The sequence below is a fragment of the Gopherus evgoodei genome, chromosome 6 (assembly GCF_007399415.2).
Source record: "Gopherus evgoodei ecotype Sinaloan lineage chromosome 6, rGopEvg1_v1.p, whole genome shotgun sequence".
Classification (NCBI taxonomy): domain Eukaryota; kingdom Metazoa; phylum Chordata; order Testudines; family Testudinidae; genus Gopherus; species Gopherus evgoodei.
In genome coordinates this window covers 15551525-15573940 of record NC_044327.1, presented here as the reverse complement: position 1 = coordinate 15573940, position 22416 = coordinate 15551525, and the positions used below count along the sequence as shown (strand labels likewise).

Here is a 22416-nt window from a genome sequence, read left to right as displayed (position 1 = left end):
TAAAGGGCATGGGGCTCCCCCCAGCAGACAGAGCCCTGAGCCCTTTAAAGCGTCACCCGAGCCCCGCTGCCAGAGCCCTGGGGTTACCGCGCTATATGCGAACCCATGTTACATCAGGGCAGAGGTGTATAATGTTTGGAAACAATATGAATGGAAGCCTAAATGGCAGCTCAGCAAATTTCTGCAACTGCTACATGTTTTTAACAGTGCCATGAAAGTAGCTTGAGATCTGATAGAATCTGAAGTTGGAGCTGTTCCAGATCCTCAACCAAAAACACCAACATTGATGATCAGCAGAGGAAGGCTGGGTAGTAGTGATCAATACAGAAGACGGATTACTTTTCTGATATTTAGATCTCTTCTTGTGTGACTCAGTAGATTGATGGAAGGTACGGAATTAGACTGGTCAGGATCTCTGAGCCATTTGTGACCTGCTAACTCTTTGCACAAGTGTGTAGATCCAAGCTGAGCAGTGTGGACCTTGAACCCTTGAGGGTGTGCCAAGGACTAACCAGTAGACTCATTGAAGAGCTTACATATGTCAAAGGGAACGTCCTCTATGGTTGTCTGAACAGTAGCCAAGACCCCTGATGCATGACAATTGCTACAGAAACAGAGCAAGCTGCAATATCAGCTGCATCCAGCAAGGCTTGTAACAAGGCCCTTGTTAGGAGCTGATCCTTAGTGATGATCGCGTTCCACTGGTCGGTTTTTGATGATTCAAGCAGACAGATACTCAATAAATTACATTTGCTGTAGTTGACGTGATTACACTTTACCATTAAAGCTTGGTAATTTGCAATCTTGTACTGTAGCATCATGAAAAAGTAACTCTTGCAATCAAAGACATCTGTGCATTCTTGGTCCTCCATCATAAAATGTTGCCTTGGAATGATATCTGCTGTGCTTGTTGAGAGCATCAACCACCAAAAAGTTAGGAAGAGGGTGTGTAAACAAAAAATCTGAATTTTTCACTGGAACATAATTTTTTGTCAGTTCTTTCACATGCAGGTGAGACGGTGACATGAGGTCTCAAACGATTGGCCCTTGAGAAGACCTCGGCTTTTTTTGAAGCAGGTTCTGTCTGAAGAGATCTGGTTCTCCCTTTCCTAGAAGCCTATTGAGTACCCTCTGTGTTCCTGTCCTGCAACAATCTTCTGGTGAGAGGGTACAGAGGTCAACAGGGCAATATCTTCACTTGGAAGCCATTGCATGGCAGGGAGGGGGAGTATCTGGCCCAGATCAGAGCCTGTTATGGGTTTTGTATAAGCCAATCTGTCTTAGGGGTCTGGGCCTGAAAAGTGGAAAATCCCCACACAGGGGAACAAAGAAGTGAGGTGTTAATTTTGAATCTTAAAAGGCCACCGATCTTGAGAGGCTCAGGGAGAACTCAAAATTCAACATCCACTTTTACTGCTCCCACACACACAAGCTTGGGCAGAAGAGAGAGGGGCATGCTTTCATAGCAAATGGTCTTTTGAACTGCAAGACCAGCTGAGGAAATAACTAAAGTAAAGTGTGATCGGTCTGTGTGACCTTGAAGAAGAACTGAACTGTAAACCCAGAGCTCTCACAACGTCTGAATCCTGGGAAAGCCTGCGCTTAAGGTATGGGGGGAGGGAGGGTCCCGCACTAGTCCTGGGGGACCTAGAGCAGCTGTCAGGTCTTATTTCTGTGAAGGATAACAAAGCCTGTGCCTAGAAAGCGCACCAGAGAGATCAAGGAAAGAGAGAGTACTGCAACCGACTCAAGCTTCCATTGGTCTAAGAGCACACAGTTTAAAGTGCCCCAGTGTGGTGATCACAAACATAGCAGTCTGGTGAGTGTCCAGCAGAGGGAGCTTTACCAAGGTTATATGACAACTGCAGGCAGTAAAGAGAGAGAACCTGAACTAAAATGCCAAAACCTACATCTCTGGACAGGGGAAAAAACAGAACAAATACAAAATGAGAAGGTATTAACAAGAGGAGAAAAGAAAAGAATAAACCAAGTGTCTTATCCGCTCCAATGAAGTGAGTTTATTTTCATCTCATCTCCTAATTTTGTTGTAAATATTACTGTCATCTGACCAGGCATTATATTTGCCACAGAAAAAGGGTGCAATTGGGACTAAGAAACTCTACAACAAAACGTGGTCCATAAGAGAATGTGCCAAAGAAGCAATCCCCAGTATGACAATGAGAGAACCACTGCTGTAAATGAAAATTTTTAATTCTGATACTGGACTTTAAGTGTGCCACACAATACACTTTTCAATTTTCACCTTGATCATCATGAATACACAGCATGACCAGCTGTTTTTAGAAGTCACACAGGAATCATACAAAAGTCTCACAGACATGTATTGCTACCTGTTTACTTTCATTCAACTGTAGATTCTCTGCTAAATAGGTATACAAGACAGGCAAATTCTTCAACATGCTGTGCTCCAGAATGCACAAACATATGAATTAAAAGATTAATATCTTTGATCCCAATGCTTCTAAAGATACTGTGCCTGTAGATGAGCATGCAACTCCAGAAAGAGCAATTTCATTCCCATCTTCCTCCATACAATGCTAAGATGTATACATTCAACTTCTTAGTTCAAGACCATCTCTAGGTCCTCATATATTCTCACACAGAAGGAGAAAAAGTAGTATGGTTTGAAAAAGATTCTTTTAGCAGGCATAGTTATCACCTGTGCTGTAGCCTAGAGTGCCAACTGAAAATTTATATTAATAGTATGCCATTTAAAAAGCCATGTGCCACTTTAGATTTTAGGGAAGCCATGAACTATGACACTTTTTGCAAGTTCTTTCATTGCTGTGATGAGGCTAAGACAGAGGGACCTGAGTTCCTAGCATCTGTCCTAGTAGAAGAATGGTAGGAATACCTAAGATCTAATTTTGATGTGAAGGTAAATATTTACTAGGCCTATGTCATAAAGTCACCAGAATCCAGGGCTGCCAAGGAAAACATCAAATAGCTGTATGCAGGACCCACACCCTCACACATCTACTGAGCTGTTCAAGCTGCATGGTCTTCAAATGGCTGTCCTTTGTTAAAAAGTAAATACATTAAAGCTTGCAGAATTGTATTTCATGCTGCAAACTGCTAGACAACCCCAATATACTAGATAGGTGAATGATCTCTTGAGGCATGCCTTGGTGATTAAGGGAGCTGGAGGACACAGGCAAAGGTAGAACTTCTCCCTTTGCAAGGTTTAATTTGTGCAAGAGCATCGGTCTCTGAAAGTCTCCAGAACCCTTCTCTTTGTCACCTTATGAGTGCAAAGGTCCCAGAAACAGAGAGATTAATCCCTAATACTGATCTGAAAATCCATCACAGAGAAGCTCAGAGAGAAGTTAAATCTCCTAACTGGTCTATCCCTTACCATGTCCCAGAGCAGAAATCTATTCCCCGGTCACACTGCCAAACATCTATAATCAAGTCTCCAGAAACCTCCTTCCTGGAGAAATATTTTGCCCTCTTTTCCCTCCCAAAGCTGCTGTATCAAAGGTTCTTCCAAAATGAACACGAGAAAATTAGGGCAGAGTTTTTACCTGGGCATTTTTCCAGGTTTTTACAACAAAGCTGCTATCTGATCTGCGTTCACCAGTTTGGTGGTGAAGTTCATGGCACACATTAACATATCAAATACAGAAAGCTGCATAGGAGCATTTACATGGGACTGATTTGATCCCGTCATTCTAAATTGACTCACTGTGATAGCCTACCCAGGCACGGAGAAAGCAGAGACAGGTACCTGAAAGGACATACAACAGTCTTTCAAAGATAGACTGTGGCTGCTCTCGGGTCTTTATGTAAAAAGAAAAAGTTCAAGGGGCATGAATCTCTTGGCAAGACTCTATTCCTATCTCTACATTGGGGAGCTTCATGAGATCCTTTGAAAAAAACGCTAGAGTTAAAGAATTGTTTGCTGAGGAGCTATAAAAGAATAGTACGGAGAAGCCTGCCCTGAAACATTTCAAAGGTTCCCATGTACAGCTTACTGCTTCTTTTCTCAGACTGGAAAAAACTAGCACACAATTAGCTGACAGAGCTAGCCATCGCCTTTTCTGCTGGCTCCTCTATACAAGCAGAGTAAACTGCTGTTACAGCAGCCTCTGACACTACCCAACTCAGAGTGAGAAGCTATTGCAGAATTTGTTAGCCCCATAGTAAACCATTAACCTACCTTCTAACAGTGGCCAGTGTCAGATGCTTCAGATGGAATGAACAGCACAGGGAAATTTCAAGTGATCCAGCCATTGATGAACCTATCTTCCAGGAACTAATTCTTTTTTGAACCCAGTTCTATTTTTGGCCTTCACAACATCCCATGAGAACAAATTCCACAGGCTGACTGTGTTGTGTGAAGTACTTTTTTTTGTGTGTTTTAAACCTGCCGCCTATTAATTTCATCAGGTGATCCCTAGTTCTTGTGTTAGGTAAAGGGGGCAAAATAACATTTCCCTATTCACTTTCTCCATCCCATCCATGATTTTATAGACTTCTATCGTATCTTCCCTTAGTTGTCTCTTTTCTAAGCTGAATAAACCCAGTCTTAAATATTTCCACATATGGAAGCTATTCTATATCCCTAATCATTTTTGTTGCTCGTCTCTGTACCTTTTCCAATTGTAAAAAGCTTTTCTGAGATAGGGTAACCAGAACTCCAAACAGTATTCAAGGTGTGGGAATACTGTGGCTTTATATAGAAAATATCATGCCACTATTTTATTATCTCTTTCTTAATGGTTCCTAACTTTATCATCCTTTTTTTCTTTTTTTTCCTACTGCTGCACACTGAGTGGATGTTTTCAGGGAACTATCCAAAGACTACAGGATCTCTTTCTTGAGTGGTAACAGTTCATTTAGACCCCAGACTTTTGTATGTATAGTTGAGAACTTTTTCCAGTGTACATTCTTTTGCATTGAATTTCATCTGCCATTTTGTTGGCCAGTCATCCAGTTTAATTAGATTCCTTTGTAACTTTTCAAAGTCAGCTCTGGACTTAATTAGTAATTTTGCATCATCTGAAATTTTGCCACCTCACTGAATATCTCTTTTCCCAGATAATTTATGAATATGTTGACCAGCACTGGTCCCAGTACAGATACTTGAGGGACCCTGCTATTTAACTCTCTTGATTGTGAACACTGACCATTTTATTCCTATGTTCTGTTTCCTATCTTTTACACAGTTACTGATCCAGGAGAGGATGTTCGCTCTTATCCCATGATTGCTTTGTATCAGGGTGGATAAAAACAAAACATAACAGTGTTTTGGTTTTTCAAAAAACAAAAAACAAACAGTTTTTATTTAAATTATGTTTTTGATAAAACGCTTTTTGAGGAAAAACCTATCTAAAGATAGTTTTCATTAAGATACATTATAGCTCAAAGATCTCTCATTATGGAATAGGGGTTATAAATTCTAATTCTATTGTATGACAACAGAGTTATGTAATGTTTAAGAAAAAGTTTTGTAAATGAGTTCCAATAGTTCACGGATTAGGGACCCATTCTTATCGCGCTCCACGGGCGTGTGTATAGATTACTTAGGTTAATCTTATAAGATACCATCAGAGATGCTTAGTTTTGCAGTTCTCAAACTGTGGATTCGTGTCACCAGAGGTAACATGCTTGTTAACAACAAAATTAAATAAAACAAACAAACAGACCTCAAACCTATCATCCCTCTGCAAATTTGTGTACAGAGAGTCAATCCCTTACTTCTCCATGAAAGTGCAAAGTTTCAAAAAGTTCAATGAACAGAAGATTGTTGAGGGTGGAATAGATCTGGACAAGGAGAAGAAGTCTGGAGATAAATGTAAGAACAGATAAATAGATAAATTTGTGATAAAGAACCAGCAGATTACAAAAAGAGGTAATTGATGAAAAAAATGCCCAGTTTGTTTATGCAACAAACTCTCCTTTCAGTATGATTGAGAACTCCCACTTTATTAACATGGTTCAGTCATTAAGACCAGGATACAGTCCACACAACAGAGCAGATGTCCCAGGCAAATTGCTGGATAAAAAGTGTTTGAAAAAGAAATTGACGACCAGCGTGGAAAACATCTAGAGGGTAAAATTGTTAAGCTGAGTCTTGATGAATGGAGTAATGTCCACAATGATCCTGTTGTACATGCTTGTGTGACAATAGAAGAAGGGAATGTCTTCCTTACAGAAACAATTGATACATCAGGAAATGCACACACAGCAGAATTCTTCATATGGCCTCCATATTTTTGTGCCTTCCATGCAGAAAAACACAAGAAATTGGGGGCAAGGGACACGCGTCCTTCCTGGCTGCCCAGGCTGTTCCAGTTTGGGGGAGGGGGACTGGGTGGGCTTGCCTGTGGGGGAGACGTTGATTGTCATCAGGGGGCCGGGCTGGCCAACAAGTGAGAAAAACTCTGTCCCTCTCGTGTCATATTGTGGCTTGAGGGTCGTGGAGCAGGAAAGATCTTTTTGTTATGCAGCAGGAAGGCTCTCTCCTTGAGGTAGAAATGTAGCAGTCCACCTGCCTAGTAAAATGTCTAACTTCTTGAGAACTGAAAAAACACTTACTATATATACTCGTTCATAAGCCGAATATTTTTGGTTAAAAAATGACGCATCAAAGAGCGGAGGTCGGCTTATAAATGGGTCTACACCAAAATTTGATGATTTTAAACTCTATGGAATCATTGAATTGAATATCTAATACGAGACTGGCAACCTTTGGCATACGGCTCATCAGGGTAAGCACCCTGGTGGGCCGAGCCAGTTTGTTTACCTGCCGCGTCCACAGGTTCGGCCCATCGCGGCTCCCAGTGGCCACAGTTAGCCACTCCAGGCCAGTGGGGATGCTGGGAAGCAGCACGGGCCGAGGGATGTGCTGGCCACCACTTCCCATTGTCCCCATTGGCCTGGAGCGGCGAACCGAGGCCAGAGGGAGCCATGATCGGCCAAACCTGCAGACGCGGCAGGTAAACATCCTGGCCCAGCCTGTAAGGGTGCTTACCCTGGAGGGCCGTGTGCCAAAGGTTGCCGATCCCTGATTAATACATTGTCATTTTGTTTACCTGGAGCATCTGCAGGCATGGAGCCCCTCAGCTCCCTGTGGCTGCGGTTTACCGTTGCCAGCCAATGGGAACTGCGGGAAGGGGCATATTGGCTGGGAACGGCGAACCACAGCCATAGGTTGGTGAGGGGCTCCATGGCTGCAGATGCTGGAAGTAAACGAAATGTCCCGAGCCACCAGCTGCTTACCCTGACGGTCTGGAAGCCAAAGTTTTCCAACCCCTGAAATATAGGGTGGCTTATGAAAGCGTCATACAGTTTTGGCTATTTTTACCTATCCATTTTGGGGGGGTGGGCTTATAAATGAACTGGCTAATGAACGAGTATATACAGTAATTATATTCATATCATGTTACTGAAAATTAATTGTTTTTAAGTTAAAGAAAATAGATTGTTAAAAAAACACCCACATTTTGTTAATGTTGCTGGTTAATTGATCTCATTCTCTGGAGACAGAAATGTAGTAGCTTGTCTGCATAGTAACATTATTAATGATCCTACTACTAGGTCGCCAGGAGGGCTTTGGCTTCCTCGACCACGGGATGCTATTCGAGGAAGGACTGCTAGGAACAGATGGCGTTCACCTTTCGAAGAGGGGAAAGGCCTTATTTGCGCACAGACTGGCTAACCTAGTAAGGAGGGCTTTAAACTAGGTTCGACGGGGACAGGTGAGCAAAGCCCACAGGTAAGTGGGGAACAAGACCTGGGAGATGGGTTGGAAACAGGAGGGAGCACGGGCTATAATGGCAGAGAGAAAGAAGGGTCAGGGCAAAGCTGGGAGGCAAGATCAAACCAGTATCTTAGATGCCTATATACAAATGCAAGAAGTATGGGTAATAAGCAGGAAGAACTGGAAGTGCTAATAAATAAATACAACTATGACATTACTGGCATTACTGAAACTTGGTGGGATAATACACAAGACTGGAATGTTGGTGTGGATGGGTATAGTTTGCTCAGGAAGGATAGACAGGGGGAAAAGGGAGGAGGTGTTGCCTTATATATTAAAAATGTACACACTTGGACTGAGGTGGAGATGGACATAAGAGACGGAAGTGTGGAGAGTCTCTGGGTTAGGCTAAAAGGGGTAAAAAACACGGGTGATGTTGTGCTGGGAGTCTACTACAGGCCACCTAATCAGGTGGAAGAGGTGGATGAGGCTTTTTTCAAACAACTAACAAAATCATCCAAAGCCCAAGATTTGGTGGTGATGGGGGACTTCAACTATCCAGATATATGTTGGGAAAATAACACCACGGGGCACAGACTATCTAATAAGTTCCTGGACTGCATTGCAGACAACTTTTTATTTCAGAAAGTTGAAAAAGCTACTGGGGGGAAACTGTTCTAGACTTGATTTTAACAAATAGGGAGGAACTTGTTGAGAATTTGAAAGCAGAAGGAAGCTTGGGTGAAAGTGATCATGAAATCATAGAATTTGCAATTCTAAGGAAGGGTAGAAGGGAGTGCAGCAGAATAGAGACAATGGATTTCAGGAAGGCATATTTTGGTAAGCTCAGAGAGCTGATAGGCAAGGTCCCATGGGAATTAAGACTGAGGGGAAAAACAACTGAAGAAAGTTGGCAGTTTTTCAAAGGGACACTATTAAGGGCCCAAAAGCAAGTTATTCCGATGGTTAGGAAAGATAGAAAATGTGGCAAAAGACCACCTTGGCTTAACCACGAGATCTTGCGTGACCTACAAAATAAAAAGGCGTCATATAAAAAATGGAAACTAGGTCAGATTACAAAGGATGAATATAGGCAAATAACACAGGAATGCAGAGGCAAGATTAGACAAGCAAAGGCACAAAATGAACTCAAACTAGCTATGGGAATAAAGGGAAACAAGAAGACTTTTTATCAATACATTAGAAGCAAGAGGAAGACCAAGGACAGGGTAGGCCCACTGCTCAATGAGGAGGGGGAAACAGTAACGGGAGACTTGGAAATGGCAGAGATGCTTAATGACTTCTTTGTTTTGGTCTTCACTGAGAAGTCTGAAGGAATGTCTAGTATAGTGAATGCTTACGGGAAGAGGGTAGGTTTAGAAGATAAAATAAAAAAAGAGCAAGTAAAAAATCACTTAGAAAAGTTAGATGCATGCAGGTCACCAGGGCCTGATGAAATGCATCCTAGAATACTCAAGGAGTTAATAGAAGAGGTATCTGAGCCTCTAGTTATTATCTTTGGGAATTCATGGGAGATGGGGGAGATTCCAGAAGACTGGAAAAAGGCAAATATAGTGCCCATCTATAAAAAGGTAAATAAAAACAACCCAGGAAACTACAGACCAGTTAGTTTAACTTCTGTGCCAGGGAAGATAATGGAGCAGGTAATCAAAGAAATTATCTGCAAACACTTGGAAGGTGGTAAGTTGATAGGGAATAGCCAGCATGGATTTGTAAAGAACAAATCGTGTCAAACTAATCTGATACTGTTCTTTGATAGGATAACGAGCCTTGTGGATAAGGGAGAAGCGGTGGATGTGATATACCTAGACTTTAGTAAGGCATTTGATACGGTCTCGCATGATATTCTTATAGATAAACTAGGAAAGTACAATTTAGATGGGGCTACTATAAGGTGGGTGCATAACTGGCTGGATAACCGTACTCAGAGAGTAGTTGTTAATGGCTCCCAATTATATATAACAATTATGTATAACAAGTGGGGTTCCGAAGGGGTCTGTTTTGGGACCGGTTCTGTTCAATATCTTCATCAACGATTTAGATGTTGGCATAGAAAGTACGCTTATTAAGTTTGCGGACGATACCAAACTCGGAGGGATTGCAACTGCTTTGGAGGACAGGGTCAAAATTCAAAACGATCTGGACAAATTGGAGAAATGGTCTGAGGTAAACAGGATGAAGTTCAATAAAGATAAATGCAAAGTGCTCCACCTAGGAAGGAACAATCAGTTTCACACACACAGAATGGGAAGAGACTGTCTAGGAAGAAGTATGGCAGAAAGAGATCTAGGGGTCATAGTAGACCACAAGCTTAATATGAGTCAACAGTGTGATACTGTTGCAAAAAAAGCAAACGTGATTCTGGGATGCATTAACAGGTGTGTTGTAAACAAGACACGAGAAGTCATTCTTCCGCTTTACTCTGCGCTGGTTAGGCCTCAACTGGGAGTATTGTGTCCAGTTCTGGGCACTGCATTTCAAGAAAGATGTGGAGAAATTGGAGAGGGTCCAGAGAAGAGCAACAAGAATGATTAAAGGTCTTGAGAACACGACCTATGAAGGAAGGCTGAAGGAACTGGGTTTGTTTAGTTTGGAAAAGAGAAGACTGAGAGGGGACATGATAGCAGTTTTCAGGTATCTAAAAGGGTGTCATCAGGAGGAGGGAGAAAACTTGTTCACCCTAGCCTCCAATGATAGAACAAGAAGCAACGGGCTTAAACTGCAGCAAGGGAGATTTAGGTTGGACATTAGGAAAAAGTTCCTAACTGTCAGGGTAGTTAAACACTGGAATAGATTGCCTAGGGAAGTTGTGGAATCTCCATTTCTGGAGATATTTAAGAGTAGGTTAGATAAATGTCTATTAGGGGTGGTCTAGATAGTATTTGGTCCTGCCATGAGGGCAGGGGACTGGACTCGATGACCTCTCGAGGTCCCTTCCAGTCCTAGAGTCTATGAGTCTACTAGTTAGCTGGTTCCCATTCTCAGTCAATTACCCCAGGAACATTAAATCTGTAAAGTTTGAAGGCCCCTACATTGCTGGAGTGATGTAAAGCATTATAAATGACAGTAAGGGAATCAGCTAAGAAGATCTATGTGCTTTCTCACTTTTTTCTTGTGCTAAAGTGGAACTATGGGGTTAGATTTTTACTTACTCATTTAAAAAAAAAGTCTTTGTGGGCAAATAAAACAATTACCAAGCAGTCAATAAAACATCAGGACAATCAGAACCAAGCACTTCTCAAAGTACCCACCCAGATCTAGGACAACAATTAGCAAAACTGTATGACTTTCATGTGTGAAATTCCACCTTTTTTTGCTGTTCGGTATTCTATAATGTAATTTAAATGAAAATCCAGGATTATAACTGGAATCCAGGGTATTAGTTACCAAGTATTCGTAATTTAACTTTCATGTGTTTAGGAAATGGTGAATAGTTGGGGACTTTTTTCTGTTTTGTAGTTTAAACAACTTACCAAAACAATTGAAACTGGTGTGATTATATTGAATTATTTTAACACAAGATTTGCAGAATTTTAAAAACACTGGTGCAGAATTTAAATGTTTGGCAGAGAATCCCCCCACGAGTATCTTGTCCACATACAATTCTATGACTGAATCAAAAAGTAATAATTTGTGAGGCATGATTTCCTTTTACAAAAGCTGTGTTGACTCTTCAAACATATTTTATCTGTGTGTCTGAAAATGTTGTTCTTTACTACAGTTTCACCCAGTTTGCCTGGTCTTGAAATTAAGCTCACTGGCCTGTAATTGCCTTTTTGTATATAATGAGCTTTTAATGTGCAATAGCAATGTACAGACATGGAAGATGACAAGTCCCTGCCTAAGAGAGCTTACATTCTAATTTATGATTGGATGGAGCAATATCCTATCAAAGCTGACTACCATTTTACATTAAATTAATGAACTGCTTTCTGTCAATGTTCATGAATGTACAATTGTATTCATTTTTTAAAACGGAAGTATTATACTTACAGCCTGATTAGGCAGATTGTCAGTTTTGAGTTCTCTGTGATTGGAATACTGAATATAAACAGGCTGACTGCGGAGGTGAGGTGTAACAGGAGTGTAGTAGTTCACCATAGTAACAGCAGCTTCTTCGGAAGCCATTTCCAAGAAAGCCTAACATCAACAGAAATATTGCAATTTTCAATGTTTTTTTGTTTGCATAACAAACTGAAGAAATCATTTATCCACCAAATTTACCTCATCTGAAAAATTCATGTGAACTAAAAGTACAGATGTGATTTACTTAATACTTAAAAACCAAATACTATTTATGATTTATATGTTTCAAAATACTTTTGAGACTTGCAATTACTTTAGAGTTAACCTTAAAACCTTTTAAAAAATTTGTATTACAGTAAGAGCCCACAACCAGATCAGGTTTCCATAGCGGCACTAAAAATATCACGTATGGAATGCTCTCAACACACAATGGAAGACTTAAAATTTCCACTATCACTTTTTAGGTCCCAAATTCAGAATTGCTACCCATTTCACATTTAGGATGTTTTTGTTTGTTTGTTTTTAAACATAATGCTCAGTGTTCACTATGCTAATGTCATCATACCTACCACAGAACTTGGTAAGGACCTGTCCTCGTGCCTTTTGGGAGTCTACAAGTACCTTATTTTATCACTATTTTGCAAGAATTTGTTATGTTCTATATAATATTAAACTTTGTAAAATCAAGTATGTTGAAAAAACAAACAAACAGTCTTACTTTACCCACTTAGTAAATCTGTAGGCTCCACATCATGGTGGTTGTGACATAAAATGAATGCATCACATCAACCAAGAGAGTAATACACTGATGGTTGGGGACATCTCTATTCCCACTGTCTTGCAAGCACAAACATGAAGCAGGGATACTTATATTGAACTTTAGTGACTACAGCATTCTGGAAATGAGTTTGATACACTCTTGGAACCCAGTGCCATCCCCAACTATCCAATTATCCAAACATGAGAATATACATTTCTACCCCGACAGAACGTTGTCCTTGGGAGCCAAAAAAAATATCTTACCGCATTATAGGTGAAACCATGTTATACAGAACTTGCTTTGATCCACTGGAGTGCGCAGCTGCGCGCACCCCTCCCCCCCCCCAGCACTGTTCTATCGCATTATATCCGAATCTGTGTTATACTGGGTCGCGTTATATTGGGGTAGGTAGAGGAGTATGTACTCAGTTAAGCAGGACGATGGTGCAGAAACAGGAAGCTGGTTAGCGTCAAATGACAACACCAAAACAAATGCCTAACACACTGGGCTTTATTTAAAAAAAAAAAAAATTTCACTGTTTATTCAGGGTAAAGCTTATGTTTACTTAGTTAAGCAAAAAAGAACTAGGTTTTTCTTTAAATAAAAAAATAAAATGTAGGCAACCATAGTTCTCTATCCTCAGCAGGATGTCTGAGAACAGTTGTCAGCCTGAGTACTCTTGTACAAGACAGACAAAAAGCTTTACTCAGCATGCTGAATATTAAGTAATAAGATTATTCTATTTCATCTCTTCCAATAATATAAAGAATGGCATATTATGTTGGGCATTTACACAGATTTTATGATCAATACCATTGCATCATTTAAAAATGTTTTACAACTGATGTGCTAAAGTCTTGAATAATCTATAAAATAATAATTGGATCTACAATATTTCAGCCAAATTGCAATATCTAAGAGGTAAACTTGTATATAAATAGCATTCTCGTGTATTTTATTTATGCAAATAACTACATACCTGGCTTTTTCCTTTTAACATCAAGAGATTGGTTACTTTGCCAAAAGGGAGACCTAATGAAATGACCTCTGCTTCAGTGACATCATTTGGAATTTTACGAAGATGAAGGACACGAGAAGGGGAGCAGGGAGATCTGTCTCCTTTAAATTTCTTGTTGTCATTCCCATTAGCTAGAATATTAGAGAAAGAACAATTACTACAAAATGCATAATTCTGAAAAAGTAGTCAGATGGTTTCCTTTACTAGTGTTAAAGGTGATCATCAGTAGTTATCAATATTAGAAAGAGACTCAATCTATAATCTACTCAATTAAAAACACCAAAAGAACTTACAAAATACAACATCTGCTCATGATTTCCTCTGCAAACTTGTGTGGTTTTAGAGCCACCAGGCCATGATCCTCTCCTCCAAGTCCCTCTTCAAGGTCGATGTGTACCATGTCATGTACAAGAAGTTAACCAACTAATCATACATTGAAAGGCAGTTGGAGATAGCTGATAAAAAATTTACTGTGTTCTATTCTTCTCCATCACTTCTTTTCTGTTGCTTATATTCCTTGATTGTAAAATCATTATGGTAGGGACGGTCTAGTGTGACTAAAGCAACTAGTTAAACTGTGGGTACGAATACAAACAAATTCTCACCCATATTCTTGGTTAAAAACAACAGGAAACTGACTATACAGAAAGTGTGGCCAAATGCATCTATAAATAAGAAAGATTTTGTTCTCTAATCTTGTGTTAGAAGTAGATAAAATTTCAGAAGAGTGATTTGTAAGTTGGCAGTTTCCATCTAAGTGACACACGTTAGAAAGCTCTTATCAGAAACTTCAGGATGTCTGTTGTGAATAGCTGGCAAAGTGCATTTTTTTGTGCTTATAATTATACCCTGCTGCATAATAAGGAATCAGATTCTACCACATTGTAATCTGAAGGAAGAAGCTATAACTACAAAACCTTTTTCCCATATTGTCACTGTCACAGTTGAAGGCAACTGTACCTATATTCCTTTCCATGGTCTACCAAGGGCACCTACTTTTACACTTTTGGTTCCCAGCTGTCCCCTCTCTTAAGCAGAGATCCTCTAGGCAAATCACCTGACACAGGCTGCCCCAAGTTCATTCTTGTTTGGCACACTGTTCAATACAGCTCCTCTGAAGCTGATAACATTTCCCAGGGTTCACATCATATATTCCCCCCCAGAGAGGTTACATACAATCACAGCCCACAGTAATACATAACTTTAGTATTTAGTACAATGTGCTCCAAAAATATTTCAATGCAATTCAGTAAGGTTAACTGGAGTTCAAGACGTTTTGTCCACAACGATCCCACTGCAGGTGTGCACAAGTCTGAAATATTTTAGCCACCAGTACCTATTGGAGCTGTGTATGCACCTTGCACACTTCTGCGCCCTCCTCCCCATCAAGGCTATTAACGGCGAAGCAGACACCATTCAGTTCTTTTACCAATACAGAAATCCAGGTCAGAACTCCATATCAATGAATAAAGAAGGAGAGTCATAGGATCCACATGAACAACGCATCTTGAAAAACTTGTTATTGTGAAGTAAGTAGACTCTGCGGAGTCATCCAGAGGGATCCTATTGTAGGTGTATAACTAGCAATTACCTCTCAAGAAGGTGGGTGATAGGAATCCTATCTAAATAACTACTGTAGGACAGTCCTTCCAAACTGGGATTCTGATCTAGAAACTGACACAATAGAGTAGTGATTGGTAAATATAAGAACTGAACTTCAAATGGCCATACTATGGAACTCAGAAACAGGGATTTCCCGCAAAAGCAAGCTACAAATGTTAGAGTCCTAGTAGAACGTACCCTAACTTGAGGGGGAAAGACAGTTATTTAATGAGCAAGAAATCTTAATGTAGTTTAACTCATTTAGACTCTGAGGAAACAGCCTGCTCTTTAGACTTATCCAAAGCCACAAAGTTTGGATGATAGGTTAAATATCTTTGCTGTAGCAAGATAAAAGGACATAGCCTTAAGAAAGTCTAGAGTGTGGAGTTTAGCCTCCACAGGAGATTTAAAAGCTGTAGGGGTGGAAAAAACAACAAGTATATAAATTGATTCATATGAAAATACAAAACCATTTTTGGTAACCATTTTGGATATGGCTTGAATAAAACCCTGTCCCTATGAAAAACATAGTACAGAAGGCTTGCCATCAAAGTCTGAATTTCACTGACCCTGTGAGCAAGGGAATAGCTACCAAAAATGCTATTTTAACAAAGGGGTGATATAGTGAACATAATCATGGGTTCAAACAAAGGGTCCATTAAAGATAAGAGTACAACAATCAAGTCCCAGGCAGGGAATAGTTCTAAGTAGTGGAAATGTATGAATCATGGCCCTTTAAAAATCTAAATACTGTTGTATGGAAAAATATAGTATGACCTCAGGATCAACTGAGGCAAAGCATTCTCACCTCTGCTCAATCCATACAATGTAAAGGGGCAGTATTGGACTCCATATACCTCAAAAAAAGTTCTCAATGAACCACTGATTTCTCACATGTAAGTTCATCCAAAAACCTAACAGAGTTTGCCTCAGTCCACTGGGCAGCTTATCGTTACATGACATATGCAAGTTTACATCTTTGGCTTCTTTAAGACAGGTAAGTTTATCAACCAAATACAGTCTGAACTTACTGGTAGAAATTCTTCAGAGAATGCTGTTCTCTCCACTTTGGTGTACAGATCCTCAGAATGGCCTCCACCACCAACTGGCCATCTGTAGCCACTATCTTAAATTCATTTTCGGTCTCTGCAGAAGCTTGTCCCATTGCAAACCAACAAGGATTGATGGATGGCAATATGAACCTGCAAACTGGCAGAGGAGTAAACTTTCCTTCATAGAAGATCTATTGTCTTCAGCTCTTTATGTATGGGTGTAGATTTAGGGAGTCCAGGCATCTTAGATTTCGCGAGTTGCAGTCACAATCAAAAGATCCAAAGACCAGGTGGGTAAAAAAAGTACTCAACCTCTTGGGGTTGGGAAGGGGGTTACTCAGTACCTGCAATTTGCCAATATACATGACAGGCTCAAGAATGCCCTCAACAGGCATGGCTTAATGAATCTGGGATATAGGTGTCTGAACTGTCATTTATTAGACTTCTCCCGCATGACCTCTCGGGGAATCTAAAGTGTCCACCACTCTTTTAAGGTGGTCCTGGAAGGCCCTGAAATAGTTGATGGTAGATTAAAATGGAGTCACAGCTTTCACTGTCCATATCATTGTCAACATCAGTAGAATAGGTTAAGTCCACAAATTCTTCCACAAGGCCATCTTTCTCACTCATCACTCCGAAGGTGCTCTGAATGGGATGGCTGAGCATCACTAGAAAATTCTTTAAGAGGAGGCAACTTTAGTCTATATCTTGATGCAGCTGAATAAGGAGCAGAGGAAAGATGTTGACGGTTCCACAGAGACCAAGGGGGTCAGGACTATGCCCCATATAAGAAGTGCACATGATACCACAAAGGCAGAAAAACACTTCAAGTCTTGCAGGTCCAGGATAGGTCGCAGATCGCCCTTGGCCTTTGGGATTAAAAAGTAGCTGGAATAGAACCCCCTGCTCTCGGACTCTGGAGAAACGACCTCCACCGTACCTAGCTGCAGTAAACCTTCTACCTCCTGAGCGAGGAAACTTCCATGAGAAGGGTCCCTGGAGAGGGGCAGGGAGGGATAGTTAGAAGGAGTAGAAGAAAGTAACTGAAGGGTATGACCCTATGCCACCGCACTGAGGACCCATCGGGCCGATGTTATAGATGCCCATGCAGGGCGGAAAGGAGAAAGGCGGTTGGCAAAATAGGGAATGGAGGATTTGGGAACAGTCCAGTAGGTCGCCCTTGAGCAAACCCTCAAAGTGAGAGCTTGCCCTCCTGCTTATTGTGGATCGAGCTCGACTGAAAGGCCTGTTGAGGCTGTTGGCTAGGATGTCGCTTGTAGCTTCTGGATTTCTTATGGGGTGCCTCCTGGTGAGGGTGGCTCCTCTGGCTCTGAGGTTGCTGCGGCTTCAACTGCTTGTGGACAGGACTGGGAACATACAGGCCCAGCCTTTTAAGGGTTATGCAGGAGTCCTTGAGGCCATGAAGCCTATTGTCCAATCTGTTCCACAAACAGGATTGCCCATCGAAGGGAAGGTCTTACATCGACTGCTGAGCCTTCCAGGACAAGCCAGAGAGGAGCAGGCAACACGCCCGGTACATGGCGGTGGCCGAGGCCATGGCTCCAGCGGCACTGTTATCCTGGGCACAGTCTTGCCCTCCTCCATAATTGCCTGGAACTCATTCCTAGAAGCTTCAGAAAGAGTGCCCTCAAACTTGGCCACGGCTTGCCACATGTTAAAATCATAGCATCCCAGGAGGGTTTGATGGTTGCCACACTCAACGAATGAACTTTACTCTTAGGGGTAGCCCCAGGTTGACCATGTTGCTCCCTGTGGTTAACCACTTCTGCCATCAGGGAACTGGGAGTAGGTGGGTGCACTGTTAGTCGTGGCCTTTGGATGGCACAAAGTACTTGCGCTCAGCCCTCTCAGAGATGGGTGGCAGGGAGGAGGGAGTTTCCACAGGGCATTAGTAATCTTAGAGACCCCATCATGAAGGGGGCAGAGTCACCCTGGCCGGTGCTGTGGAGCAGAGGACATTAGAGAGAGTGTTCAAGGTCTAGCTCCTCCGCCTGAAGACCTAGGCTGGCAGCAACTTTCTTCTGTAGTTCCTGGTGTGCTTTAACGTTATCAGGAGGAACCATGGGAAGGGGCCCCATTATAGCCTCGCCTGGCAATGACGAGGAAGATGCTGGTGCCATAGGGTCCTCCACCACCTTTGGTGGCCCAGTGGCTTGTTCCCCTGCTCCCTCTTGGGCTTGTGGGGAATCTCGTGCCCGAGACTTCATGCACTGGAAGACAGCGGGAGAGAGGGGCAATTGGTCTCTCCGAGGCTCTGGACACTGAGCGGGCGGCCTGGGAGAACCCCCATGGGTACCACGGAACCAGCCACTGTGCCTCAGGCCATGGGGCTGATTTTGGTGATGACAATGTAGCCGGTATCGCTGGTACTGGAGCTTGTCCAGCCATCAGGGAACCTTGCTCCGAACCAGGGCTAGATACTGAGCAGTTGCTCCCAGGCGACCAGGAGAGAGCAGAATGTCCACTTCTGGACACTCTGCCTGGAGTCCAATCTGGAGTGGGGTCTTAGGGACCGGTGGTGCTCGACAGATTCGCAACAGATTGGAGTAGGCAATCTACATCTTGCACTTAACGAGTGATACTGGGATGAGGAGCGAGACCAGGCGTTGGAATGGGCCCAGTGCCGAGATGCGCCCACATGCAGTGATGCCCTCCTAGAGGATCAGCAACAGTCCGAGGAATGGTAACATGGATACTTTGATAGGTCCCTGGAGCGATAACGGGTGCCAGGACCAGTACTTCTGCCAGGGGGTGCATGCCTCTGAAGGTCTGTGCCCAATAGCTGGCAAGTTGAGCATCAAGCCTCTCTACCCATGCCCAAGGTCTGGGGACCGAATGGGGCTGCGCTGTGTCTGCCTTTCGTGGTCAGATGCATGGTGGCTACAGGAGGGAGAGTGCTAACAGGACGTCCCGCATGATGGGGAATGGTGCCACTGAGGTGGGGGACCAAAGTGGTCCAAACACAGGTTTACTCCATGACTGAGGAACCACAGGAGCCGGTGTGGGCGGCACCGGAAGGGACATGATCTCCTGCACTGCCTGCAGGACTTCTGGCATTGACGGCACGCGGAGCTAACGGAGGCCTCTGCTGCTATCCTGGGTAGCTGGCAGGGAGTGGGTTGGGCTACATCGCTCCACCAGAGCTTGGGCCCAAAATCCTGACGTGGGTGAAGTTGCCTGGTGTGGGACCTTGCTCACACCCAGTCTTATCCCTTCCCTTGCAGGAGGTTGGAAACTGACCTTGCACTATCTTCTTGGGCTTCTTGACCGGAGCCAGAGATGGGGACCGGTGCCGGCTAGTGACGGTCCCAGTGGGGCGCTGCGTACCAAGGTCATGATGCTTGGTGCCAAGTCAGAGCGTTGCTCCAGTGCCAGGGTAAGGGCGACTCCATAAGGAGCGTTCTTAAATGAATATTGTGCTCCTTCTGAGTCCTTGGCTTGAAGGACTTCACGAATGTGCCCTTCACCTAAGCAACACAGACAACTGCGGTGTGGATCATTAACGGGCATGGGCCTCTTGCAGCGATCACAGAGCTTAGAGCCTGGGGACTGGGGCATGCCCTGAGGCAAAGTCCCATTCAGGATCTACGAAGTCTCTAACTACAGCTAAGGAGTTTATAAACACTAACAGAAAACTATACACACTATAATACAAGAGATAACTAGTTCGTATGAATGAGCAGCAACAGTTACAGCACAGTCACTGGCGACAAGAAGGAACTGGGGGGGGGGGGGGGGACAGTGGCACCCTATATACCGCAGCATGTGCACGCCATTCCAGGGCGTGCTGGAGCCAGTCCCCTACAGATACTGCCGAGGGAAAAACTTCCAGCACTAGTGCATGTGGTGAGTGCACACACTTAAGTTGAATGGACATGCACAGGCACTCTAAGAACTACTAGTTCTAACATCTTGAAGGACAGTGACTAGAAACAATCAGTTCAGTTCACTAACTACAGGTAACACTTCCTTTGTTTAATGTGTCTTAAATGCAAAACATATTTTGATAACTTTTTTCCTTCATGAATCCAACACATTTAAGGTAGCTTAATTTAACTAATAAACATTTTTAAAATGCTGATTTTGTGAATTTTTAATTGATTTCCACTTTCCGTCCAAATGCAGCTTGATACATGACAAGTGAAAAATTAATCTACGTAAATAAGAAATGTGTCACTCACTATTTTCTAATGTAATAGAATGTAAAAAATTAAAAATGTAAGCGTATGTTACAATTTATATCCTCCAACCAGAAACACCACCAAATTACGTGTAAATGCTACATAGAGTTGCCTATCAAAATTATTTTAATGATTACTAACCAATAAGAATAAATCATTTTTTTAGGAAAATAACTAAAAACTATATATGAAAAACAAGATTAAAAAGATTATTTAAATGAAAGTTTCCTGCTTACTGACAGAAATCAGTACATCCTACAAAGGGAGCAACATCCAGAAAAAGACACTTGTTCTGAAGTGATAATCAGGCCTGCAGGAAATGTAAAAGCAGCCTCATTGGATTAACAAGATGGTATCTTTGTCAACTATATTATGACCAATGGTGCCTGTTATCCAATATATGTTAGGTTTAATATACACTACATCAATAGACATTATGTGCATAACAAGTGTTGGGAAGTTATGTTAACTGAATGCATTATGCCTGTCCCACAGTTCTGTTTATCCACATCAAGCGTCCCACTTTAGATGAAGTCAGCTTTGGCATTAGAAAACAGGAAAATCGTCAAAGCAAAGACTCATGAAAACATTGTACAGAGTACAGTTAGGGAGTACTTTCATGGCTCATCAGCACTTCAAATTTAGTGCTCAGAACGAAATATGGGAAAGAAGAGGACAAAGCCAGGACAAGTCTGGTACACACTAATGGGTTAAGCAGTTTTTTACTTGTAACTAGGCAGGGATGGCTCCAGGGTTTTTGCCGCCCCAAGCGGCAAAAAGGGGGCTGGGGGGGGGGGGGAGGGGGGAAAGGGAGAGAGCTGCGATCAGTGGCAGCTCTACCACGCCGCCTTCTTCTTCTACAGCAATTCGGCGGCATGTCCTTCCCTCCGAGAGGGGCTGAGGGACCCGCCACCGAATTGCCGAAGAGCCTGACTTGCCGCCCCTTCCCCTTGGCCGCCCCAAGTACCTGCTTGCTGAGCTGGTGCCTGGAGCTGGCCCTGCTACTAGGTGAAATGCATGCTGTTGAAGCATACCTTCTGTGAAAGGTGAACATGCTGCAAGAATTCACTTCACTGAAGATAGTTATGTACATCTCCTTTTTATATTGTACTGATTTGTCTTTAGACAATATATTAGGTTAAGTTTGGTTATTTGATCTCTTGAACATTTTTAAGAATGGCTGTCAAATGGAGTCAAACAATTGGCATTGATATATTAACTAAAAGGCATAGCCGAAGTCTTATCAGGGTGCAGTACTGATGAATCTGAGGTACACGGTACTCATGCTAATTGTGCAGATCAATCAGTGTTGGTTACCAAAGATAGAGGATGCAATACTGCAGCTGAAGAACGTGATTCTGGAAGTCTATTAAGACTTATGGTACCAATGCGATTTCAAAGGAGCCTGCTTAGACAAGTCAGCACTTTTAGCCTTCTCACTCATTATCAACAATGGTACCGGTGCTAAGCCTCATCTGGAGATCTGTGTTTCCTTCTGCCTGGGGCAGCAGAAGTCAGACTACCTGACTGAGTGAACTAAGGAAGACTGATGGAAAGCTCAGAGTGCTTGATAGAAGCATAAGATCACAGAGTCAGACAATCTCTTAGAGCCCCAGAGTGATGTGTCTAATAGCTAGAGCACTCGATGGAACTAATTTTGAAGCAGAAATAGACTGCTTCCGATTCAGAGACATATGTATTGTCTTACACACCAACTATTACTTCAAAGGGACATCACGAGCCCTGTGTGTGCACTGTCCTTACAAAAAGAATCACAAATGGCACTTAGTAGGAATACAAGACTTCCCTATACAAAATGCACATTCTGTATGTGTAACATTGGCAGGCATAGCTCTCTCCAAGAAAACGGCAGATTTTAAAGCCCAGAGACCTGCTCACCACCATTGGAGCTCATTCCTTGGTACTGAAGAAAGACTCAAAGAAAAAAAATAATTAAAAAAAGTCTTTTCTAATAAAGGAAACAGACTTAAGTAAAACTTCAAAAACTA

The 22416-nt window shown here is 42.3% G+C and overlaps 1 protein-coding gene across 3 annotated transcripts in view; it reads right to left on the bottom strand.

The window, feature by feature from the left end:
* The window catches only part of PTBP3 (polypyrimidine tract binding protein 3), a 111774-nt gene that overhangs the window by 38157 nt on the left and 51201 nt on the right, over positions 1-22416 (bottom strand). For all 3 annotated transcript variants that reach the window (XM_030565648.1, XM_030565646.1, XM_030565647.1), the window contains 2 exons: positions 13513-13682; positions 11741-11887 (listed from right to left, as the gene is read on the bottom strand). In XM_030565648.1, coding sequence (XP_030421508.1) covers positions 11741-11887; positions 13513-13682 — 317 coding nt within the window. The remainder of the gene's footprint in view (positions 1-11740; positions 11888-13512; positions 13683-22416) is intronic.